The sequence below is a fragment of the Periophthalmus magnuspinnatus genome, chromosome 15, assembly GCF_009829125.3.
Source record: "Periophthalmus magnuspinnatus isolate fPerMag1 chromosome 15, fPerMag1.2.pri, whole genome shotgun sequence".
NCBI lineage: Eukaryota > Metazoa > Chordata > Actinopteri > Gobiiformes > Gobiidae > Periophthalmus > Periophthalmus magnuspinnatus.
Genome location: NC_047140.1, coordinates 2,830,812 through 2,855,546, shown reverse-complemented (window position 1 = coordinate 2,855,546; position 24,735 = coordinate 2,830,812). Strand labels below are relative to the sequence as shown.

The window sequence follows — 24,735 nt, the reverse complement described above, 5'->3', positions numbered from 1 at the left end:
TTATTATATTTTCCAACTGAAAAGTAGAAAATATCCAAATAATAGGCTTTAGTTTTGTCACCGTTATTTGCCCTTGACACCAAGCCAAATGCACAGTGTGGCCATATTTCACTAGTAAGTATGTCTGATGAAAAAGACAAAAAGCAACATTAAATGAGGTTTTGCGAAGCCATCTGTGCCCTCTTCACTTAATGCAGAGCCGTGTGCTTGTGCTCCAATGACATTATGTCTTCCTACACGGAGAAAAGTCTCAAGTATTCAATGGTAATCACGTCAAGCACCACCGAGGGACCAGGACATGTGCCTCCAAATGGACACGTGTGCCTGAGTGTCACTCCAAAAAACTCAGGTGGTGGTTAACCGCTCAACAATGCACAGAGATCTTTCTGTAATTGCTACTTGAGGAAGCCAATGTTGCAAATAAGAATCTATTTCTAAGTTTTTTTTTCTTTTTTTAACTTGTAGATAACTGGAAAATGTGATGGAATAGAACAAAAAGGTACACGAACATGTTAATATTTTTTTCTCTGTCTGGCCAAACACTTCTCACAAAAACTTAATAAGATAACAGTGAATTTCAAAGTGTCCCACATTTCAAAAGAGTGATGATGTTTCAGTCATTAAAAGTGAGCCTAGATGCAACTTTTAATGACACATCCTTGTTTTGAGTGAGAAGACAAGTGGAAAAATTATAATCATTTCTTCTTTATATGAGAGACTATTTTTTGGCCTAGAAAGTTTCTTAGCTTGTTAAATATTCATCTCATATCACCTACAATAGGACTGTGTTTGTTTGTTAGACTTTTAAATTTGAACTGATTTACATAGAATTAGCTGGACAGAGGCAAGAAGCCAAAGGACAATTGATTGCATTTTGGTATTGCTCCAAAACTAGGATTTCCAACATTAGCCAGTTATTGTTTCTAATCTTTATCCATCTAAAGTAAAGGCTGGACTTGAAGCCCAAGGTTCTGTTTGCAGGGTTGTAGAATTAATTTAACATCGAAATGATAGGAGTGATGCCTGAACCCATTTTTGTTGGCAGGCAATTTTTTGGCACTCTCTGAAGTCCTTTCTTGGTTTGAAACTTCAAAAAAGTCTAATACTTCTCTACCTCTAGCCTGGGCTTTAGCCAGGTTTAAGAAAGGGAGATATGCTTTTAATGCTTTTCATTTTAATAAGGTTTACTTTCCCTTGCCCATAGCAGCGCTTCGTAGAGTCTTTGCAAAAGTTGTAATTGCCTTACCAGGATTGCAAAACCGGGGTGATAAGATGTTTTAAATATGTCTTTGCTTCTCCTTCCTGGTGTAATTAAGGCTTTGGAGTCACCACAGGAGATATTGTGGCTCATCAGCCTAGTCAGAATCTGTGGCACTGTGTGAGGGGGGTGATAGATGGAGGTAAGCTCCTTTGTTTTTGAGCATGTATTGTGGGGTCCACTCTGAAAAAAGGAGAAGAGTCTAAGGGCTATCCATGTTGAGCAGGGGGCGATCAAACTGAAGAGCTTTTTAGGGAGTTCAAAGGAAGCTGCAGTCACTGTAAGTAGCACATGTTCTTACCGATGAATTCGATCAAACTGAATTGCTAAGGCTTTACCATCGTACAATAATTGGCACTACATAACTGCCATTTGCTTCAATTTAAAGTGTCTTCTTCCAATCAAATATTGATATCACAATGCCATCTGGAGTCATCTTGCACAAAATGGACAGCTAATGAATCCAAGCTTCTATGATAGGAACACTGAGCAACTTCAGGTGATAAATGAAGCAAAAAGATGACTAAATGAAGGGAGAGTAAGGTGGACAGAATATAAAATATTGTGATTTGAATAACAAGTAGATCAATTTTTTTTTTTTTTCAAATGCTGCAAAAAGAGCTGATTAAAATGGGAAAATGGGGAAAAAAAAGGGTAATTTGTGATACTTCTGCCTTTAAAGTCATTTAACATACGTAATTTGTCTGATATAAACATGTCTTAACACATTTCCTTTGGACTGACCTGATACAGTTTTCATATCAAGACATTGACAAATAAATATCGAGAAATTCTTTTTTTTGTCAATATCACCCACTCCTAGCAAGTAATACGCTATAACTTATGATGATATCAATAAAGCACAAGAAAAAAAACATCTATAATTAAGAGTGTAGTGCATCCCTCTTGGCTTCAGGATAGACCGCAACAACAGTTAATTGCTCTGCGGCTGAGACAGGCTCTCCGAGTGCTGGGAAATACACTCTGACAGTATATGTCCTTTATTCAGCATAGAATGAAACCCCATTTGGGCTTTCTTTTTTACATCACAAACACAGCCTCTCGTCTCTCCACTGTGATCAGGGCATGGGCCATGTTTCTGTAAGAAGGTGCTAGCTGAAGAGAACAGTCCAGCCACTAACGATTTCATCCTATCTGTGCTAGGAGACAAGAGGCTAAATGACCTAAGCAAATGTTCTGGCAAGTCTTTGAATGACAAGAGCACAACACTACAACGGCACACTGCAAAGGCTCCTGAATACAAAGACCATAGACCTTGTAACCCTCGGGATAAGCTTTGATTTATTTACAACTGTTGGGGACTGTGCTAAATAACAAGAAAAGAGTCAAACACTGAAGCAATGCTTGTTTTCGCTGCCTCAGTAGCAGCTCAAGGAAGAAGGTGCCACAGTTTCCCTAACAAGTGGCACCTAATTTGCCCTTTTGTCTTGCTTAAGAGATGCTATCAGCAAAATAATATTGCATTGATTCTTTTATTTATTTATTTATTTATTTGACAGGGACAATGCAATCTGACATAGTTACAACATGAACATTGCAGCTGATGTGATGCATATAGAGTTTATAGCAAAAGCTAATTCTCAACTCCCGTCCCTGGTTGGGCTTCTCCACAATTCACCAATATGCAAAATATATTAAAACACCTGCCCCTTAAAATAGATACATCAGTGCCCAAAAATACATTCAACACTCACACGTTCTCTCTCTCTCTGTCATACTGCCTATTTACAAGTGGGTACAGTTTTGACTCATTTTCAGCCAGTTCTTAACCCTAGAGGTGAACATTTTCAACTCAGAAATGTTTTTTATTTCTTGTTACTTGTAGATAAAGATACAGAAAGGTGCATTGGATGGGCTACATACTTTCAAGTGCTCTTCAACTTTGATGTGATCTGACATGACACTATTACAAATGATCCACATTCGACTTGCTGTGCATCTGACACCTCTTACCTTGACATTCTGTAACAAAATCAAAATCCATCAAGTCCAACAGGTAAAAATCTTGCTTGCAGACTGTATGGCATTATGAAACCAGCATAACATAGCCTACTTTGGAATTTAGTTGGATAAGGTTCAAAAACATACATTTGACTGACACCTCTTTGCTGCATTTGGAGAAAAAATATTCTGACAGCTTATGTAACATTTTATGTGTGATATTTTTCCAACTGTTACACCAACACACCTGACATGTATCTTGACATTTGACACATTATTTTTATAGAGCCACCACGTCACATTAACAGATTCTATACTAACTAAGCAGCTTATTATTTAGCTATAGTGGCTGGTGGGGATACTGATGGTAGAGATGGTATTTAATTACACCTTATCAATTCAGGGTCAGAATATATTTTCCAACAGACAAAAATATTTTTGAAAGTTGGTTGTCCCATACTCATAATTTATTAAGAGTACTATAATTATCTCTTCGCTGTCCCCTATATGTTACTCACTGACATGTTATTATGGCCTGGTCTGAATCACCAGATCTCCAGCCGACTGCTACCAGCCATACTGTGACATGCTGCGCCTCTTCTGCCTTGAGCTCCTTATTTTCCTCATTTCCTGATCGCTAGCTGAGCCCTGTCTAAAAACAGAATATACAACATAACACACATGCTTCTGACAAGAGTAGAGGTGACATGTTTCACTGTCATTACCTATGCCATAAAGCACTCACTAGATGGCAGTGTAGTGCAGGCTTTTTTGTTTGATGAGCTTGAATATTTGACCCATCATTTTTCTAAATCTCCCCAGCCCTTAATAAAACCCTCCTGGTTTTCTTACTGTGTGTGGCAAAGGGTAAAAATAAATCAATAAGTGAGAGTTATCACAGTTTAGGGAATACTTCCAGAGACACTCACTGGTTGAATGTTTACTCAACTAACTGCTTGAGGAGCAGCTTGACCTTTGACCTTGTCCTTTTTGACCGTGGATGGTCCACTGGGGTGTGGTTCAACGATTGTGGAGGACTCAGGAAATGAATGTTTTATCAGCTTTTACAAAGACAACAAAACCTTCTGGGTGGGAATCTAAGTAAATGTCTAAATTTAACCTGTAAGCCAATGCCAACTCAAATAACATAAGAATTTCCTTTTAGTTTTCTTACCCAGATAGATTTTCTACCCCAGAACTGATGCCATTTTCACTAACAGTATAATGTCTGTTTATGGAGATGATAACATTAGGCAATTGCATTAGGGAAAATCAAAACAAGCGGGCATTAAACGGGGAGTGTGAATAAAAGGCTATTTTGTTCTTTTGAGCCAACTTATTTGCTTATCCTTTTCATTGTGCGCCTCTGTAACTCAATTTACCTTGAGATCATTGTTTTCTAATGTGCTCTGTCTGGCACAACCTTTGCAGTCACGATAGCCAGTCATTATGTTCATGGTCCTGGTTTCTTCGCTTTAGCAGTGCATTTCTGCTGCAAAGAGTCTATGCAGAGAAAAGGGAGAGCACAATATCCCACTCATGCTATCTGAGAGAATATGTGGGAGGAGGTGATAGCGGGCAAACATTCGCTGTGAGCTAAGCTTCAACAGGGAATATTTAGACTATGAACATGCAGTATGTAGAGGGAAAAATCAAGCTATCAGGAGTATGGACTTGGTTGAGATGGGCTGATTTGTCTTAGAAACAAACTGAGATAAGAGCATGAGGCCTTTTTATATTTAGATACTGGGGGTGGATTTTTTGCCCTCCCATTTTTTCCTTTTCGGTCCTCTCCATTCCCATCTGCCGTAGAGCGTGGTCTGCTCAGAAACTCCTCTGACAAGTCCCCTAGCTTTCCATTTGAGAATAGGCAGCCGCTGTCACAGAAAAGCTAAGGGAGTTTTAGAAGATCAGAGGGAGAAAGCGCCGGTTGGCTCTCGTCTGTGAAAAAAACAGATGACCCTCTTCAAAGTGATAATGTAAACAGCTATCTGAAAGAACTGCAGGATTTTGTGGGAGTTTGACGCAAAACGTGAATTCTTCCTCGGCAGCCAGGAGGAAAGCTGCAAACATTTCAGCAACAGTGTAAGTTTGATTATTTTTCTCCTTGTTATCTATTTAAGCATGCACATACAACAGCAAGCATCAAATGAATTGCCTTTTTTGCCTTTGAAAGTGTTGTAACATGCTAATCTTTTAGATTGGTAGATGAAGGCCTGACACAAATAGTTTTTGAAATGTTGATAGATCATGTTTCGCCTGTTGCTACTTATTATTTATGACGCTTTGTAGAGATCACAACATAAAGTTTACTCACATCATGTTAGATCTTTATTGCTTAACTGGCCTGTCTGCAGCTGCATCATCAGTCTCAGCTGCACTGCCCCAAACAGCTGCTTTCACTTAGAGTTACGACTCTAGAAACATTACTCCGAACAAGCATTTGTTGATTTAAGATGTGGGCTTGGGCAGTGCTGGATTTCATAATAGTATGGAGCCGGCGATGTGAATTATAGGCACTCATAAAACTAAAAAAGGCAGGTCATGACCCACACAGACTCCCCTGGTGAAAATATACGTTAGCAGTTAGTTTGCAATTAGCAGTGTTTATATTTTATGGATGTTAAATTTGGTTAAGGTCTGCCACCATGCTACTAATTGTGGGGTTTTGCCAGATTTTATTAAAAATTTGCCTTAGTTAGAACACTAACAATTTTTATATCTTAATCCAAACCATTACCGCACAAGCATTTACATCTTAATCTCTCATCATGGATGTCATCCAAAGTCAACCATATCAGAGACAACAGCCTAGACAAACAAGTGAGGTCTGTCTCATTCCACACCCCCCTAAGTGTTGTATGCGTGATTATGATCAGGAGCGCACTGACGCACTTCTACAACCAAATGCTCTGACGGCACTCATCCAACTGTAACAATGTAAATTGTTTCAGGTTCAAAGTGGCCTGGGTTGTTGCCACCCATCTAACAGTGGAAGTGGAGCAGGTCCATTTTTAGCTGCAAAGTCATGATTGAGACAAAGGTTTTCAAGAACAATAGGAGTTGTGTTTAAAACTAATTATGAAAATGAAGAAGTTATTTTCCTCTTAGCTTTAATGTTGGTGCAAATGCTGTTAAGTGTTGCTGATATTTTTTTATAACACAGTATTGACAATGCTAAATGTCTGAACTGAACTGTCTTTTTCACTGGGTTTATTTTATGTAACTAATTGTTTCAGAAAGGTTCAGAAAAAGCTGCTTTGAGGTAAAAGTGAACGGTATAAAAAATTCTACATCCTAGTTGTGATGTCAGGGCAGCTGAAGCTTCGGTCTGCTAGTGTGTCATACTTTTCTGGAATCTGTGGATCCAGTTGTGATTTCAAGTCCTCAGATGGTTGTTTTGGCTTATGACAAATCAGCTATTGCTTTGTAATGTGATTACAAGGAAAATATAGTCTTTCAAATGGTGCTGTGACCTAAAGGTACTTGCTTATGTTATCCTCACTGAATAAGCATGTGGTGGAGGGCTGTTGATTCTCTGCTGACCCAGTATGTGCTGATAAGAGTGGCGTTAAAAAAGACAGCATAATACATTAGTTTCCATGGTTACCAGGCTGGTAACGATCAGAAAGACGATGACATAGTTGTGATTGGCATTGATTTGGGGTTCACATAATGTAATGCTCTATGTTACAACATGTGGACAGTTGCAGACCTGAGGAAGAGGAGAATTGTTAATATGTTAATATTATAACACTCAAATGAAAGCAATCACAAATAGACCAATAATATCGATAATAATTAAAGATATATTTAGGTAAATAATTGTATACTATTGTACATATGACTATTATTTAGTGATTTTAACTACTATAAGGTCTATTAATGCTATAACATCAATGTCTCACACAAGTACTCCGGTTACTCTGTTACAATATTAGGCTGAAACATGTGATAATTAACATTTCCACAAAAAAGTCTTCAATCCCGCTTGTGAATTCTCTAGTGTGTCCTTAGCTGTCACGAAAAGGTTTGGTCTTCATGATCCAACTTTCATGACAATTTGAATCTAATCAGAATCTGCTTTGTGTCAACACTGTTTTGAAAACAAGAAATTTTCCTGGACAGCGGGTTCACTGCAGGGGTAAGATTGAAGAAGTTATGATTTTGACTTGAGTCATATTCAATACAAGAGCAGATAGTTCCAAGTTTGAGAAATGTGATTTTGGGCTTCATCTAAAGATTAAGCAGGTTTATGTACTCATTTCACTATGTACATTGTTGGTGTATATGATATGCTTTTGTGTATTCTCTAATACATTTATTTTATGATTGATTTATGTGGACAGTATCTGTGTGAAAATTGTTGCCAGTGGAGTTGCAGGGTTCTGTGACAAGACACAAGTCTGCTTTTATCTGCAGTCATCGATATTCTCCACAGTAATCGGTATGAATGAGACGTCGACTAATAACCCAAGACATTTGGTCAATGGTTTCAAGATAGGCTGCTCTCGCTGAAAAGTTCAAATAGTCAGCAGGAATGTGAGAGCTATCAGGAGGAGAGCCATGATGCATCTGTGTGTGTGTATGCAGACATTTAAGCCTGCAGTTTCAGTGGGAGAGCAGCCAGAACAGGGAGGCAGGCTTTCAGGGGTCACTCTGCTCCACAGCGAAAAACTTCTGTTTTTCATTATATCCACCCATATGTCCACCGATGTGCTCCGCCTACCAGACTCCACACTACTTCCTGGAATTGTCATGTCAGTCATGGATAGAGACTATTCCTTGCTCTCCAAATCTTTCCCCACTAAATTGAGATTTCTGTCTGTGATTAAATGAGCAATAACTCACACTCATGAATATTAACTGAAGGGGCTGAGAGAAGAGTGCAGTGACTGTGGGAATATTGGCTTAGCTGGAGTTTGGAGAGTAGCAAAATGAGACTCTACTTATTACTATCTAGATGGATGAGTACACTATCAACTTGAAAGATCTAACAATATTGGTAGAGGCAGATATTCATGCAGATATTGACTAAATGCATTGCACTTCAGAAGGAGTTAACCCTCCTGTCCTTTCGCAGATACAGAAACTGTCCCTGGGTAGAAGCTTGCTACTGCAATATTCTAGCAGAGTAGGATTTTAACTGTTTCCAGTCTTTAAATTGAAACCACTTTTCAAGTATATTTCTTTGTTTCCAAACAAAACTGTGGTATAAACTCAGCAATACATAGACAATATTGATCTGATATCTGTTATTGGCCCAAGCTTTCATCATAATATCACTATTGGTCTAAAATTTCCATATCGGTGCATCCTTAATAAACAGCAAATGCAATCTTATTTTCACGTAATAGGCACTTTGCTTCTTGTGTGGTTTCTGTACTTACCCATACAATGTCCTCCTTGGTTCTCCTTGGTGAAAGAGTTGAAAGACCAGCATAGGCAAACTGAAAAAGTGATAACAGTAATACTGGTATTAGTAGTAATGCAGTGTTGAAATAATTATCAGAAGCCTGGTGAATCAGCCACTCCTACTTTCTGTTCCATTGCACAAAAGTCAAGGACCTTGCTTTTCTTTTTGTATAAAAAGTCAGCACTATCTAAGTATGTGTTCTTCTTTTTACTAGTAAGTCATGTCTGTTTTAGAACAAACTGCATTTCTCTTCTATCTGTATGTCAGTAACACCCATCAGAAGTCGGGATCATAATATAGCGTCCTGGACAATAAGTCTTTATATAGAGCAGAAAAAGCATGCATTTTTGGCTGGTCAGGCTAACACACTGTAAATATTAAACCCATGTGTCCAACTATACCTCCAGTTGTCTGTTGTGTGGTCCCATTTTGGTAATTCCAACGGAAGAACAACATTTGTGCAACTTAACAAAATGTTATCAATTATGCATTATTTAAACATAATACGCTATGTAATAGGCCTATTGTTAATGCTGTCATTTCATTACTAAAATCTCTACTTAAGTTCATTTTCACTAAACAAAATGTGCAACATGAAGCTAATACAGTAAATACTGAATTGCCATTAACTAAAAAATATACGAAAGCCAAGTTTGTATTACAACATCCCTGCAGTAGCAATTATGTTATGACTAGTTTTTATATTGCCAATATCCCAAGCTTCATTTATGGAAGCATTACAGTTTTGTTTATTACCCCTCTTTGCCAATCCAAGCTGAATGTATTACATCAACCATCCATAAGCATCCCATAAATCATTTAACGAAGGTCAGCTATACTTTAAACAGTGTGGAGAAGAAATCAACATTCAAAGGGTGACTTCCAAATACCTGCAGGCGTATGGTCCATACAGGAAGGTGCAGGGTCGATCCATTTCCTCAGAAGATTTGGGCTCTAATATATGCGGTTGCGGAGTTATTACCAATGTAATGTTTTATGCAGCAGTTTGTTGGGAGGGTGACCTGAAAAAGATGTATACAAAAACTTAAAGAACAAACAGAAAAATGCAATAAAGTTTTTTCTTCAGGGAATAAAGCTGAATTGGAATGAATTCTCGACATCTGTCTGTGACATTGTGCTTGACAGTTGAGCTTGTATTGCACTTAACATAAGTTCAAGTCATAGGCCACGCCGTGTAAAAAAGTATCATTATGGTCTGCAACAGTAGATCTGAGGGTGAAATGGAATACAGTCTTCTAAAGGGGCATCTGTGTTACATTTCTTTCTCTGAGCAAACATCCGCTATTTAAAAAAAAAACTTTGAGCGCAGACTTCTTGAGGGGCACATACGAGCAGACTTTGAAGTGCAGTGTTTTGCTATTGCTGGGCCTGGGTGATAAAGCTTTGATGAAGTGCACTACTTAGGGGCTGTGGGAACAAGCAAGGCTGGTTATTTATGAAATAAGGTGTCGGGAGTTAATGAATCACACAGAGCGAGAGACTGAGGGGGAGAACGGGGGAATAGGCTTAAAGAATCACAAAAATTTGATTCAGAACTTGTGAAGGATTTATAACCGCTTCCACATGGACATAGCCATAGCCCGCACACTATAGAAATCTCAAAGGACAGCTTAGCACTTTTAGTAGCCCCAACCTATTAGGCCCACTATGATTGTAAGGACAAAACACCCTTAATTACAGAAATATTAACAACAAACCAAATCAATATCTGTGTTTTAATTCAGACCTGCTCTAAATTCAGACCATCTGCCTACATTTTAAACTATTGTCTCTTTAGGATGTTTTGATATTGCTTTAATGCAAACTATTCCTGACCTTAAGGCATAGAAATGAATGAAACTATGTAAAAATCCAGACTAAAATCAGGACTAAGGGAGGATCAGTGTAAAAATATAGCTGGGACTAAACTAGGTGTGGGGTGCAGCCTTTGGGGAGGGGCACAGGCTGCACCAGGATAAATTAGGCTTAAACTACGACTAAACTGGTATTGAAACTAAACCTAAAGTAACTAAAATGTGCCCCAAACATCGTAGAGAACCGCCGTAACACCGGCTGCTAACTAGTTTGTGTGAGTTTAGTGAGAAGAGCGCGCATAGTGAGGGCAGTGAGGAGTGGGCCATTCCCTTTGTCCTCTGTACGCATGAGCCCCCGGTGGGTGGATAAGTGAAGTCACATGGGCCACTTTTCCTTTTTCCCACACAAACACACCCACATCCTCCGCTCTTTCCTCCACCATGCTGCTGCAGCTCTCCGCAGCTCTCCACTGCTCTCCACTCCACTCTTTTGCACTCCTCCTCACTCCTCTTCACTCCTCTGCAGCTCCGTACTTCAGCCGCAGCGGGCAGTCTCCTCCGGGTACAACTTTTAACAATGTGACTGGGAAAAAAGAAGCAAAATATCAGTCTGGTTTTCATTTTTGACCTGGTTTTCTGAAGTTTTTGACCGAACTAATCGAGCCTGCGTCGTTTGGAAGGACTTCAGCCGAGAAAGAAGTGCTTTTAGAGGTAAATTAAAAGTTGCAGCGTTACTTTGTTTATTTTTGGCGGCTTTTAGTGATGTCTGAAATCTCGCGACATTTGTATCATCATTGTATCATGGCAGGTTTACTTTAACGTTTCTATTATTTTGCGTGTTTCTCGTTTTATTTATCTGTATCAAATAACTTAATCTAGGCCCACTTGGTTCCCCCCTTCACCCCAGTCTCTCCAGGTACGTGCAGAAGGTGTGAAGTGCTCTTCAAACAGGGTGATTTGCATGAGGCCTGTCTTTGTTTACTGCTCTTGAACTCATGCAGTTTCTTGGCTGCTGTGTGAAAGTTGCACTGTTTCCACACGGTGTGATGTAAATTGGCCTGTGCAAGGAACAAAATGTTAAAATGTGTGCTTGGTTCATCCACGGGGGTAACTTTAAAGGAGAAGTCTGATGAGAGAGTGGTTTCTTTGAGGAGTAGGTTGGGTTCCTGTTGTTAAGTGTTGTAAACCTCTATAAAGATGATTTGAAAATGCATTTTGCTCACAGCATCTGTGACTAACTCCAAATCCACCCATATAGATAAACAGCATACTAAGCAGCATCAATCATAACATTGTTCAGTTGTCTTTTGTCTATTCTTATAATTACATGAGTCACCCCATCTTTTCTGTTAAAATCACACGCTTTGGCTTGACTGACAGAATACAAAATAAGCCCTGATGTTTTCCCTTTTGTGCAGATTTCACAGGACTCCTTCCAGCCTCCGTGACAGTAACTTGGCAGCATGAGCCTGGTGGATGTAAGGCCGTCGGCAGCCTCTATGACCCTGCCTCTGTCCAGCAGCAGCTTTAAAGACCAGCTGGACGACAGTGACCCGGAGCACCTCCGTGGCAGGGCCATGTCCCCAGACCTGAGGCAGGACTTTAACATGATGGAGCAAAAAAAGAGGGTCACACAGATACTCCGGAGTCCAGTATGTAGCCCGCAGTCCTCACAGCAAGCCTCCTACACACAAGCTTTCACCACCTCTGACTAATAGCATTGCTTTTAAGCCAAGACTCAGGACTGAGTGAAATGCCTTTAGATAGCATTTGCTCCTTTTTCTTTCAAGGCCATTAGACATTTTACAGACAAAATGCTTGCGGCTTTAAAAACTACTATTTTTTTTTGCATGTGGATGGGTTTAATATGTGGTCTGATGGTCCGAGGTCCTGATGTCTGAATCAGAAAATGTACTTTTTGCCAACAAAATATAGGGTAGCAAATGTGCAAACTGTTCTTATCCTGCATTTATCAAAATGGACCTTTTATTTAAGTTTTACATTCAAGCTGTTAAAACAATTAAAAGCCCCTAACACAAGGTAATACCACATTTTTGGTTACACACAGTAGTCCTATATCAAAAAAGTTACTACCTGTAGGCCTACATATTGTTATCAGTAAAAATCCATGCTAATTTGTTAAGTGTTTATTAGATAATACAACCCACAGTATTGTACTGTTACGGGTTTAATAAATACACCAATGAAGTGTATGGAAATAAGACGAGCCCACACTCATCCAATGATTGCATAACAGGCCCAACAAGTGGAACTTCATCTCCATGGGAACCGCGCTCGAAGGAAGCAGAATGCTGGAGCTTAGCCGCAGCACACAGAAAAAAAATAGTCCTGTTTCATTGTAAACCACAGACTCGATTTAACGTTAATGTACAAGGCCCAAAGTGAAAGTCAGGATGTATTCATTCCCTGGCCTTGTGTTTTAGTGAGCCCTTTCACACATTGATAAAGAAGTTTCTAAGTGATTTGTGTACACTTGTAATAAGCTCCTTGAAAGTTTTAGAGGCTAGAGGTTGTAGTTGTTTCCACAGGTTGCTAGGATAAATGGACACGGTTTGTGCCAGCTTCTTTATTGCACATATTAAATCCAGACACTCTTTTCTTGTTTTCAGGTGTTTAAAGACGAACTTGAAGGCCTCATCCAAGATCAGTTAACAAAGGGCAACACCCCCACCGGTCTCTTGGCTTTGAGACAGATTGCTGACCTGGTCATGGCTAGCACCGTGGGAGGAGCTGGCCCTTTGACTTCCCCTATCAGTGAGTGTGTGTGTGTGTGTGTGTGTGTGTGTTAGTGTACGCGGTTGTTTCTATCAGCACTGCAAAAAAGGAATAGCTCTACGAGTTGAAATCTCTTGGGCTCAGTCAAAATATGAATTAACAGTGTAGTTTTATTGCAGTTCTTTTGCAAGTCTAGTATTTTGGATTAGTTTCAAGGTTTTCATGGAATTTCTACATTGTGGGACAAATAAAGGTTCTCTTATCTTATCGTATATCTGACTAGTTAAAATATAATATATAGATGTAAAAAGCAAAATCATCTTTACTGTGCAATTAATTGAATTTTAATCGCAATTACAGTTATTTATCTAATCAGAGTGGTTATGAAAACCATTTATGAAAGTATGGTCTATAGTGGCTTTTAAAACATGATACAAACATGACTAATAAATAATAACTGTATTGTTATTAAATAAATGAATGTGATTTCAATTTTGATTCAAATACTTGTATAGACTAATGAAAATAAGATTTTCCCATTGAACAGCCCTACCAAGGAGAAAGAACTTTCATTCCATTGAGAAAACTATTAAACTCAAGTATAGATTAATATTCTAAGGTGTTGTTTTTGGGGGGGTTTTTTTGGGTTTTTTTGTAGTGTAGCCTCCATCAGCACTAATTGCTATTCAGTATGTCGCCTGTGCCTGTTTTCTGTATACACAGTGAACATTGTCATTGTCACTGGCTAAATTCTCAGACTCTTGTGACTGCGGAAATCACCAACCAAACTTGCTGATAGTTCTTTATCGACAATATTCTCATTTACTGCCCTCATGACCATCCATGGTTGTTAATTAAGGTCTTCTGTGGCCATTATGTTGCTACGTGCCTTATGTTTGAGCAGAAGTCACAAGCTGCTCCAGAGCTGCATACATCCATTTGAATCCAAAACCTTGAGTAAATAGTAATAGATTAAATAGTAAATAGATTGTGTTACCAAAAATTGTAGTATTTGGAATTTCAGATGGAAGGACGGGGTCTATAATGATCATTTTTGAAATTATTATTTTTTTTTTTTTATGCATTTTTTTTTTTCTAGCAGTTGGGTACAAAATTTTGTCATACTAAAGGTGCACTATGTGACTTTTTCTAGTGGGGTCTGGGGGTCATGATGTCATCTAGCTTGCATTTATTCAAGTACAGGTTTTTATTAGTTAAAAATACCTTGAAAACATGCTTTACTCTGAGCGGTGTCACTCCACAAATCCAACTGTTCTGTGGCCCGCTGGGATCACTTGTTTGTTTTCATAGAGACAGATCAGACGAATGTAGCATTATAGACAAAGCAGTACCATATTCATAAAGAAAACATGTGAAAATCCTCCATCACAAAAGTTACATTGTGAGCCTATGTCTGTGTCTTTGCATAATGCCACAACATGTTTTTATAGTTTGATTGACTGACAGGGAAGACATTTAACTTTATTCCACTTCTTTTTTTGTGTGGATATACCTAGTAATTGCAGAATTAACTGCAATAAGTACAGAATTCTAAACTACTCTTCACCTCAGTGTTTAGCTACAGGCTCATATCACATGAAGGCAAACAATCTTTCTGTTTAGACTAGAAAAGCCTTTTAAAATACTCAGATTGTGTTAAAGTACTTATATGGTATGGCACTCCCAAAACAATCCTATTTATCTTGGAAATTCTCTGAAAAGCCATTTTTAAACTCCAGCTGCAGAGACTTCCTGGGAGGTTTTCAGACAGCATTTCGTAAACATTCCTATAGATCTTTTTTTTAAATGAGCATGTTCGTGTACAGTATGCAACCTCTAACTCTCTGTGTGGTTTCAGGTTTAGGCATGGTGACCCCCATCAATGACTTGTATGGCATCGAGTCGCCTTCGTTCGCAAAAGGGGAGAAACTAAATCGCTGCAGGCTGGCCAGCCTTTACAGGCTAGTTGACCTCTTCAGCTGGGCTCGGTTTACAAGCTGCTACATTACCGTGAGTACAACAACCACAAACATGCTCCAGTGCATCTTATGGTGTATGGTAGAGATTTGTGTTTGTGAAAGGGATAAGCAGGGGGACGCAGGGCCATAAAGAAATCTATATATTATTTATAGTGCCAAGCTGTCAAATTTTTGAATATGAATACATTTCCCATAGCAACAGTTCGGCGCAGTGCAATATGCGATGAACACCTGAGATGTCAAGATGTAAAGTAAAGATTGTCCCCAAAGACCAAGCCTAGAAAGTCAGTTATCTCAAACCACATGCTGATTTTCAGAGTGAAAGCTGTTCCTCTGTGGTTCGCTTCTCAGTACCCTTAAATAGGTGAAGTAGGTGTACTGCTTTAGGAGCTTAGGTAACTTTGAGATGGTGGGATTTTAAAGTGAGGCAGTCTAGTTTTTGACCCCTGAAGTAGAAGAATATTTACATAACCATATGCAGTAGTGCTGCAAATAACTAGATTTTAACTGAGATCCAGTTTCAGTTATTTTTAACAGTCAGTAATCAGCTTGGGTCATTTTAACCCAAAAGTCAACAACCAATACTTGGAGCAGAATTCAGGTTTGAAGGAAGAAATTTCACTATTTTTGTGTTAAATGGTAATGATTTAAAAGCCAATACTGCAAGCCATTTTTATTTGTTTTTAATAAGACAAAAACATGCAATTCAAATCATGCTTGTTAGATCATTTTGAGTAAAAGAAAGGGAAGATAAGCCAATATACTTCTAATTATTGTGATAGCCCCCTCCATTATACACACTGACTTGTTTTTATCCCTAGCTGCGTGTGAGTAAGGAACAAGACCACGTTCTCATCAGCCCACGTGGTTTGTCTTTTGCTGAAGTCACATCTGGAAATTTGGTAAGCACAAATATTTTGTTTATTCTAAAACAGGGGTGCTCAGACTTTTTCAGTATGTGAGCTACTTTTAAAATGATCACGTCTGAAAGATCTACCACCTAATACAAAAATGATAAACATATATTTATTTGTAAATGTATTATGAATTCTTACTTGTACAGTCCATTTTGATGTACCTTGCGCAACGTCATGAGATAATACTGCACAACACAACTGAACTTCCTACATGTTCATAATTACTTGAATAATGATTACTGCTCTGATGACACTGAATGGGATCAGTGAGGGATGTATAGTTCGGGCAGTAGCTTCTGACAACCAGCCAGGAGTAAAATAGCATTTTTCGTTTGAAAGCGATAACAGAGCTAATCATGTTGATTACGGTTTTGTCTTTTTTTTTATAGCCATAAAAAACATGTTAAACGAAGTATCAGAATTTACGCCATTTTTTCACACAACTACTTCTATTTTACACATCCATCCGTATTTTTTCTTTTATGCATCGAATAAATGATTGGGAAAATCCCCGCAGCACCGCGCTCTCATTCGTCACCTTCGAGGAACAACAGAGGCAGATTACTGTAATGATGGTAAAATATTTAGATAGCCCCATGTCTCCGCTTTGAGACGCCGTTTGGATTTACATGAGAGCACGACTGGTTGCGGAGTTACGCTGCTGGAAAGTCCGCAACCCGCTCTATCTGCGACGATACGATCCGACGCTATAGGGTTAAACTAACTCGCGCTTGTTTATGCGTGTGCAGCGCCCATGATGTGACCTAGGGTCAGGTGTAATCTGACTGGTTGAACTGTATATTAGTCGTGTGACTGGATGGATGACGGGACGTGATCTACCCAAAATGCCTTCGACGTAATGAACACCCCCGTTCTAAAACATGGAGGAGATGTTATTTGTATAAAGTTTTTTGGCAAACTTCACAATTTCTTTTAATTTCACTAGCAACTATATTTTTATATTTGTTTTATGTAGAACTTTGCTCTGAAATTGCATTTTGGATACAGTCAAATATATCATCAATATATCATATATCAACAGAGTAATAAAGAGATTTTTGCTTGCAATAAGCAAGACAAGTTTATTTGTATAGCACAATTCATACAAAAAGTAATTCATAGTGCTTTACAGAATAAGAAGGACATTAAAATCACATAAATTAAAACATTAAATAATCACAAATAATCATCGTAAAATGAATATTAAAACAGAAGAGTACAGAATAAAAACCTTTCAGTCGTATGCACAGCTAAACAGAACTGTTTTGAGCCTGGATTTTAACATTGTCAAAGTAGAGGCCTGTCTCACATCTTCAGGAAGACTGTTCCAGATTTTAGTTGCATAAAACTGAAATACTGATTCCCCATGTTTAGTCCTGACTCTGGGCACCAGCAAGAGGCCAGTCCCTGACACACCCTGGCACTAACATATGGGAGATGTACTTTGGTGCTAAGCTGTGGAGAGACTCTGAACCACAGGAGCCAGTGCAGAGACCTGAGCTCAGGATGCATGTGTGTTCCTGGTTCCTGGTTCCAGTTCCTGGTTTTAGTCAGGACCTGAGCAGCAGCGTTCTGTACTGCAGTTGTCTTAAGGCTCGTTTGGAGGCCAGTGAGCAGGACGTTACAGTAGTCTAACCTACTGGAGACAAATGCATGGATAAGTCTCTCCAAGTCTGTCTTTTGACAGTAAACCTTTGGTTTTTGCAATGTTTTTTAGGTAGTAAAAAGCTGCAGATGTTATTGATTTGCTGTGGCTGTTAAAGTTCAAGTCTGAGTCCCTTATTACTCCTAGATTTCTAGCCTGATTTGAAGGTTTTAGAGAGAGAGAGACTGGAGGTGACACTTTCTCTGTTTCTGTGGGCCAAAGATGATGACTTCAGTCTTGCCTGAGTTTAGTTGAAGAAAGTTGTTTTGCATCCACACACTGATCTGTTGGATGCAGTGGCAGAGTGAATCCACTGGTCCATATTCACCTGCTGCCAGTGAGACAGAGATCTGAGTGTCATCTGCATAGTTGTGGTAGGACACATTATTGCTGCGTATTAACTGGCCTAACGGCAGCATGTAGAGATTGAACAACAGGGGTCCCATGATTGACCCCTGGGGCACCCCACAGGTCAGGGCCCTTTTATCTGAGACACATATATTAAACAATATTATTCTATAGAATATAAAAAAAAAACAGTCCTCCAAAACAACCTGTAAGTAGTGGCTGTCAGCCAGTGCTCTCCTGTCTGTAATTGTCTCCTTTGTTTACGTGAGAGGAACATCTTAGAGTGTTTTGCTGTCAGCCAGTAAGCGCTTACAAAGAAAGGTAAAGTACCTCAAAACTATGACAGGTGGCTCAAGTTCAAAAGCATCAGTGAACTTGGCTATGACTTCCGAGGAAAAAAGTATAACAAAAATGGTGCAGCCTGGGGCACATTCTCATCATATGTATGATGCAAAAGCTTCAATGTTCTAAGGGAAGAGAAAGATGTCTTTCTTTTTTAAACTAATTAGCCTTATGTGTTTATAGGTGAAAGTGAACATTGTTGGGGATGTGGTCGATCAAGGTTGTACTGATCTCTCTATCGACCACTTTGGCTTTGGGCCTCATGCTGCAATTTACTCTATGCGCCCTGATGTGAGATGCATTATCCACCTGCACACCCCTGCTACTGCTGCTGTAAGTACCTCTAAGCTAACACTAAAGGGACTTCATCAAAATGAAAAGTTATTGTTAAATAATTGTTACACCTAAGCTGAAAACTACCTTTAAAAAGGGCATACTTTAAGAGCATACATCTTGTCAATATTGAACAAAACATTGTTTAAACGTCATTGAGCTAAAAGTATCTTAATTTACATCCTGGTGCATCAGTCTGAGTTGTTTTTATCTTCTGCTAACAGGTGTCCTCCATGAAATGTGGAATCCTGCCCATTTCCCAGGAGGCTTTGCTTCTGGGAGACGTGAGCTGTTTTGGTTACCATGGTAGCTTGGATAATAAAGAGGAGAAGGTGGAGTTTCAGAAAGCTTTGGGCCCTACTGCCAAGGTACTGTCATAGGCACAGACTCCTTTAGGCTCTTGTCACATGGGATAATAAGTAAAGATGCATCATTATTGTGGCTGGTAAAAAGATTAAGCAGAAAACAAACATGTATACACAACACTTTTATATCTGCCAGGGGGATTTTGGTCATCTGTTAGGTACTCATCACTCCATATTCTTCAAACAAAATAATTTTGTGAGAACTCCGTCATTAAAGTCACTAAAACATTTAACTGAATCAGTGATTATAAACTAAAATTACTTCTCTTACTTAGTTGTGAATTTGTTTTTTTGCAGGTGATGATTCTGAGGAATCATGGACTGCTTGCTTTGGGTGATACAGTGGAAGAAGCCTTCCACTACATGTACCACTCCCAACAGGCCTGTGAAATCCAGGTTTGTCTTTCTGTAGATTGTATTACCATAAAGTTGAAGTGTCTCAGGTGTCAATCTCAGAAATGTGGCTCTCAAATCAGATGCCCTGAGGCTTGATTGAATTTTTGGGTGAAAGTGTAGCTACATATTATATGTAATATGTGGATTAATATGGAATATGGCTTCACAAAATCATTACTAATTCAAACACAATAGTAGATTAGTTTAAAATAAACTGTAAGAATACTGATTAGAAATTTCATCGCAAATGTTTAGTTTGAGGAACACAACAAAGGTACACAAAGTCAGGTGAAACCTGGGGGGTGGTGTAGGTGTTCCTGTTGCTTAGTTTCTGCCAGGCTTATGACAGCTTATCTTTTTAATATCAAGCTAACTGTGTCTGCACTGTGTTCTGATCCATTTTTATCTTGGGACTAAAGCAATTTTTGTTATCTACAATACACAACAATTTCATCTATAATTAAAACACTATTTTAAAACAAGGTTTCAGTGAAACACATGACTTATTTACTATGTTTTTCCTGTTCAGGTGAGTGCTTTGGCATGCTCTGGTGGAGTGGACAACCTTGTGCTCCTGGATAGAGCCAAGTTCAAACCCCTGACGCAGGGCGTGGCAGCAGCCGGGGTGCTGGTGGAGAATGAGGTCAAATGGAAAGTGGGAGAGGCAGAGTTTGAGTCTCTGATGAGGATGCTAGACAACCTGGTGAGTGAAGCCCAACCTGTCCCCTGCCCTGTCATAGGACATTTCCTGTCTTTGGGGTTTCCTGAAGAAATATCAGATATAAATTAAACAAGCCTTTATTGTACTAACACAAATAATTGTTTTAAAGAAAAAATTTTTATTTATTTGTTTATTAGACATACACATTCTCAGCCAGGTTTAACCAGAGTTGAATTGTGCAGTGGTGCTCATAAAGCCTTGCAGCATTCTGGTTGTCTCTGCCTCACTGTCCTAACCACACTGCTAATGACCAGCATTTGACATGTTGTGTGGAAATACAAGATGTCAGAACAAGTCAGTTTGAGTGAGCTCCTATCTTAACAACTGTGGCTAGAGTGGGCTGCAGCTGTGCAAGCTCTGTGTGATCATAGCCCTCCTACCCTCCCCCCAATCATAGCTTCCAGATGGTAACGCCTGCTGTGGGCAGCATAGACCACACAATCTCTGAGAGCTGCACTACACTAAATTCTAAAAAGGCTTGGCGTGTTGGTAATGACAGTCCAGCACACTGAGCAACTGCCAGTACACTCATCACCAGTACTCTGTCTAGTCTGGCCAATTAGGTACAGGAGAATTAGTCCAACCGATTCATAAGGAAAAATTATGCATTATATCAGATAAATATATAGGCCGGAAACATTTTTTTTGCTATTCTCTTGTTTGTTTGTGTTGATATATAGACTCTGTAAAGCTTTTATATATATATATATATATATATATATATATATATATATATATATATATATATATATATATGCAATTAATCTTCTAGACTTATGAAAAATGCAGACGTGCTGGTCCATGGTGATGATAAGTTGAATATCACCTGCCACAACACAGTGGGCTCACTTCTGATTATGGTGCTGCACTATAGAGAATGCACTCTGCTCATGGAGCTCCCATCAGTAGTTTTCAAGCTGCTTCCCTCTGTCTTTGATGTATTGTTAACACTACTCTACTTTTAAATCAAAGTTTTAAACTTCTCCCTCTGAAACTTGGCTTGTCTGTGAAAATTCTGCTTGTATATACAGCTTTAAATATTTACTACTATTGTGTAAGTGCATCCTGGGTGGCCTGCGCATCCCTACATTTAAATGAGGTATCTTTTTACACAGGATTTATTAGTTTTATGTTCAACTAGCTTTTGAGATGCTCCCAAACAGCCTTGTGAAAGATGTTTCATCTTGTTTGAATTTGTTATTAAAGTACAATATTTATTTTCTGTGTGTGGTCCTTTAGGGATACAGGACAGGCTACTCTTACAGAAACCCCATTGTTCGTGAGAAACCGCGCTCCAAGAATGATGTAGAGATTCCTGCCACTGTCTCAGCTCTCCCATCAGACGACGATGATCTGGGCCTACGCAGTCCACTGAAGTATATTGTGCAAAAACAACAGAGAGAAAGGACACGCTGGCTCAACTCACCTAACAGTTACTTAAGGGTCAACGTTCCTGAACACTCGCTTTACGGAGATGTTAGCCCTAGAACCAGAACTATGGTCAGTCAAGTATTTAAATGCTAATAAATGTTACAGAGTTGCATTTCTGTTCAAGTTCAAAACTGTTTTCTTCAATATTTGTCTGCCCTCTTGTGGAATACTTTAGGAATGCAGCTGACTGTTTTTGTTTTTTGTTTTTTTTACTTACAGTGGATGAAGTCTGCAGACCCAGGCAACAGCAGTGGCACCCCAATCAAGATCGAAGACCCAAACCAGTTTGTCCCACTAAATACTGATCCCACAGAGGTCATGAACAAGAGGAACAGGGTAGGTTAAGATTTTGTGGTCCTTTTTATTGAGTACCCTATATCTTTGCAGTAGGACTGAATAATGAAAAGATCGAAATCATTTAATTTGTCTAGTAAAAGTTGAATAATGTCTTGCACTTTTTTGTAACTTAACTAACTTGTCCTTCTTATATTGTATCCAGTGTATGTATGTATGTGTATATATATTTTTTAAATGTATTTATTTATATATATATATATATATATATATATATATATATATATATTATTCCTTCTACATATGTGTAAATATATATAAAAAATGTATTATTTACTACACTATGTTGGTATCTATATAATATTTTATTTATATTTTTTTTTATTACAATAGAATAATAGAATGATGCATTTATTCTTCCAAATATGTTTACATTGTTTGATTGTGATATAAATTCCCACAGATAAAAGAACAGCACAGAGGAGACCTGATGACCGCAGGACCCAAATCTCAACTACTTGCCGACATCGTGGTGGATACAATACCAGGACCGGTGAATATATTTAGGATTGTGCATTATTAATTCAAGTCTCATTCTGTATTGAAATGTATCTGATGTTCCTATTAGGCTTTCATTTATGAGGATGAAGAGCATGTGCGCTCTCTACCCCCTAACCCCTTCAATGAGGTCACAGAGAAAGTGCTGGAGGAGTATAAGAGTCTGGTGGAGAAGAAGAAGCTGGGTCGAGAAGGTACACTCTTATCATTTACTGTATTAGTCACTAGTTTTATTCTATACTCATTTAAAACTATGAACATTATAGATTTCACTGCACATAGAGAGGCCAGCAATTAGCTAGAAGACACTTTTTATGTATATAGCATAATAATATGGACAAACTGTTTCCAAAGTGCTGCACAGAGACAGAAAACGGTTCTAAACTAAACAAAACAAAAAATCTCATTTTGATTTTACTAGTCTTAAAACAATAAAGCCAGTCAACTCAAATAAAGCAAAATCAATCAAAAACATTTGAGTAAAACACTCAGTGGACCACACAACTCCTGCAGTGTTTACTTGTGTGTTGGTAAATCTCACTCACTTTATTTGACCAATCAGTTTCTGACTACACATGGCTGGAGGGTGTAAATATTATTTATAATTAGCAATGAGGCTTAGGTACACGTATCCTGTCTTTGGAAATTACGATAACATATTTCTTATAGATGAGGATGATGCTACAGATGCAGATGAAATGACCACATTTGACGGCTCCACTATCTCCCTCTCCCTGTCCCCTATAATGACTCCGGCTAAAGGTAATAAGCTACACATTCATATGCAATATACAACGCTCTGAGTTTATGGAAGATGTATTTTTGACGTGGTTTTATCTGTTGCAGACATTATTCTCAATGGGAAGGATCACTTCACGGATGTAGATGAAGATCTCAGTATTGAGGTGTCCAAGCTGAGCATGAGCACTTCAGAAAGTACGGAGGTTTCCATAACAACAAAAGAGAAAAGTGAAGAGATCCAGACTCCTGAGAGCCAGACCAAGTCCAAGAAGAAGAAGAAGGGTTTCCGGACTCCTTCTTTCCTGAAAAAGAGCAAGAAGGAAAAGAAGGATAAAGAGAAGGAGATAGAGAAGGTGGAATCATGAGGACATTATGTAAGCAGAGCGAGTTAGATGGAAGTCATTATAGAAAAGTGAAATGGCTTTAGTTGGCAGCTTCCCTCTATTATATATCACGTAAAAGTTTATTACGAAGGAAGCTAATTTATATGAACAGTTTCATATGTGGAAATATTTACGTTCTTGAAAAGGCATTTAAAATGAAGCCATGGGTTATTAATAGTTTTGTATCTACTGTAAATCTGAAAAAGTTCACACAGATTATTTGGACCTGTTAGCCTTTTGTTACTGTTTGCACAAGTCCTTTTATGAATGTAATCTCGAAGAAAAAGAAAATTGTTAAACAATTTTAGTATCCCTTTATCAGTAGAGTGTACTAATCTATAATTATAGCCTTTTACAAAGTAAGATTTGTATTTATTGTTGTTACCTTAAAGTAACACTGTATGTTGGGATTTAACACTAATGTTTGGTGTATTTACATAATTACTGTACTTCAGTTTATGTGACTTATTAATAATAACTTTTCATTTTTGTCCCAGCAATATTGTTTGTTTGGTTGCTGCTTACTTGTATTTGTAACACTGATAGTTGTGAAATGAGTTGAAACGATGCTGAATGCTTTAAACTTGTAGCTGTAAGTATGAGAGAAAATCACAACTGGATCAGATCTGATATGACAGAGCAAGTGTGGAGCTGGAACTACAGTAAGTTGTGCTGATTGTGCAGTGATTTGTTTTTGTGTGTTTTGTAAAATATTTAGGGGACCATCTTTTTGTATCCCTCTCAATAATGTGAATGATTTAGTTTTTGACCCAAAGGGAGTGAAATCTTTGTACATAATTAAATGTGAATTTCTTTTTACACTAAACCAAAAGTAGATATGTGCAGAACAATTGTGACAGTACAATCTTCCTTACAGACTTATCTTGACACTTTTGTATTTAGCTTGATAACTCTTTATTTACTGAACATACAGTATATAAAGCACATGGTGTTTACATAGTGTATGGCCTTTTTATGTCTAGTGCCTAGTGTTTGTATATCCTCTATTGTGTACTATGCTTTTGCCTAAGGTTCTTTTCTTTTTAATTGCAGCTGCCTTAAAACTGCCCACAGCTCAAGAGTAATAATAAATCGT

At 38.4% G+C, this 24,735-nt stretch overlaps 1 protein-coding gene across 2 annotated transcripts; it reads left to right on the top strand.

The window, feature by feature from the left end:
* The first annotated feature begins 4,819 nt into the window (after nucleotides 1-4,819).
* Nucleotides 4,820-24,735, top strand: add3b (adducin 3 (gamma) b). Of its 2 annotated transcripts, none has more exons than XM_033979457.2 (15): nucleotides 4,820-5,305; nucleotides 11,869-12,102; nucleotides 13,081-13,225; nucleotides 15,045-15,196; nucleotides 15,987-16,067; nucleotides 18,601-18,750; nucleotides 18,975-19,118; nucleotides 19,413-19,511; nucleotides 20,041-20,214; nucleotides 21,472-21,732; nucleotides 21,883-21,999; nucleotides 22,421-22,510; nucleotides 22,586-22,709; nucleotides 23,185-23,277; nucleotides 23,362-24,735. In XM_033979457.2, the coding sequence occupies exons 2-15, from the start codon at nucleotides 11,914-11,916 to the stop codon at nucleotides 23,619-23,621; spliced, it is 2,079 nt and encodes a 692-aa protein (XP_033835348.1). In that variant the 5' UTR covers nucleotides 4,820-5,305; nucleotides 11,869-11,913; the 3' UTR covers nucleotides 23,622-24,735. The 2 variants fall into 2 exon arrangements, with proteins under 2 accessions (XP_033835348.1, XP_033835349.1); XM_033979458.2 differs by lacking the exon at nucleotides 4,820-5,305 and adding an exon at nucleotides 10,930-11,161.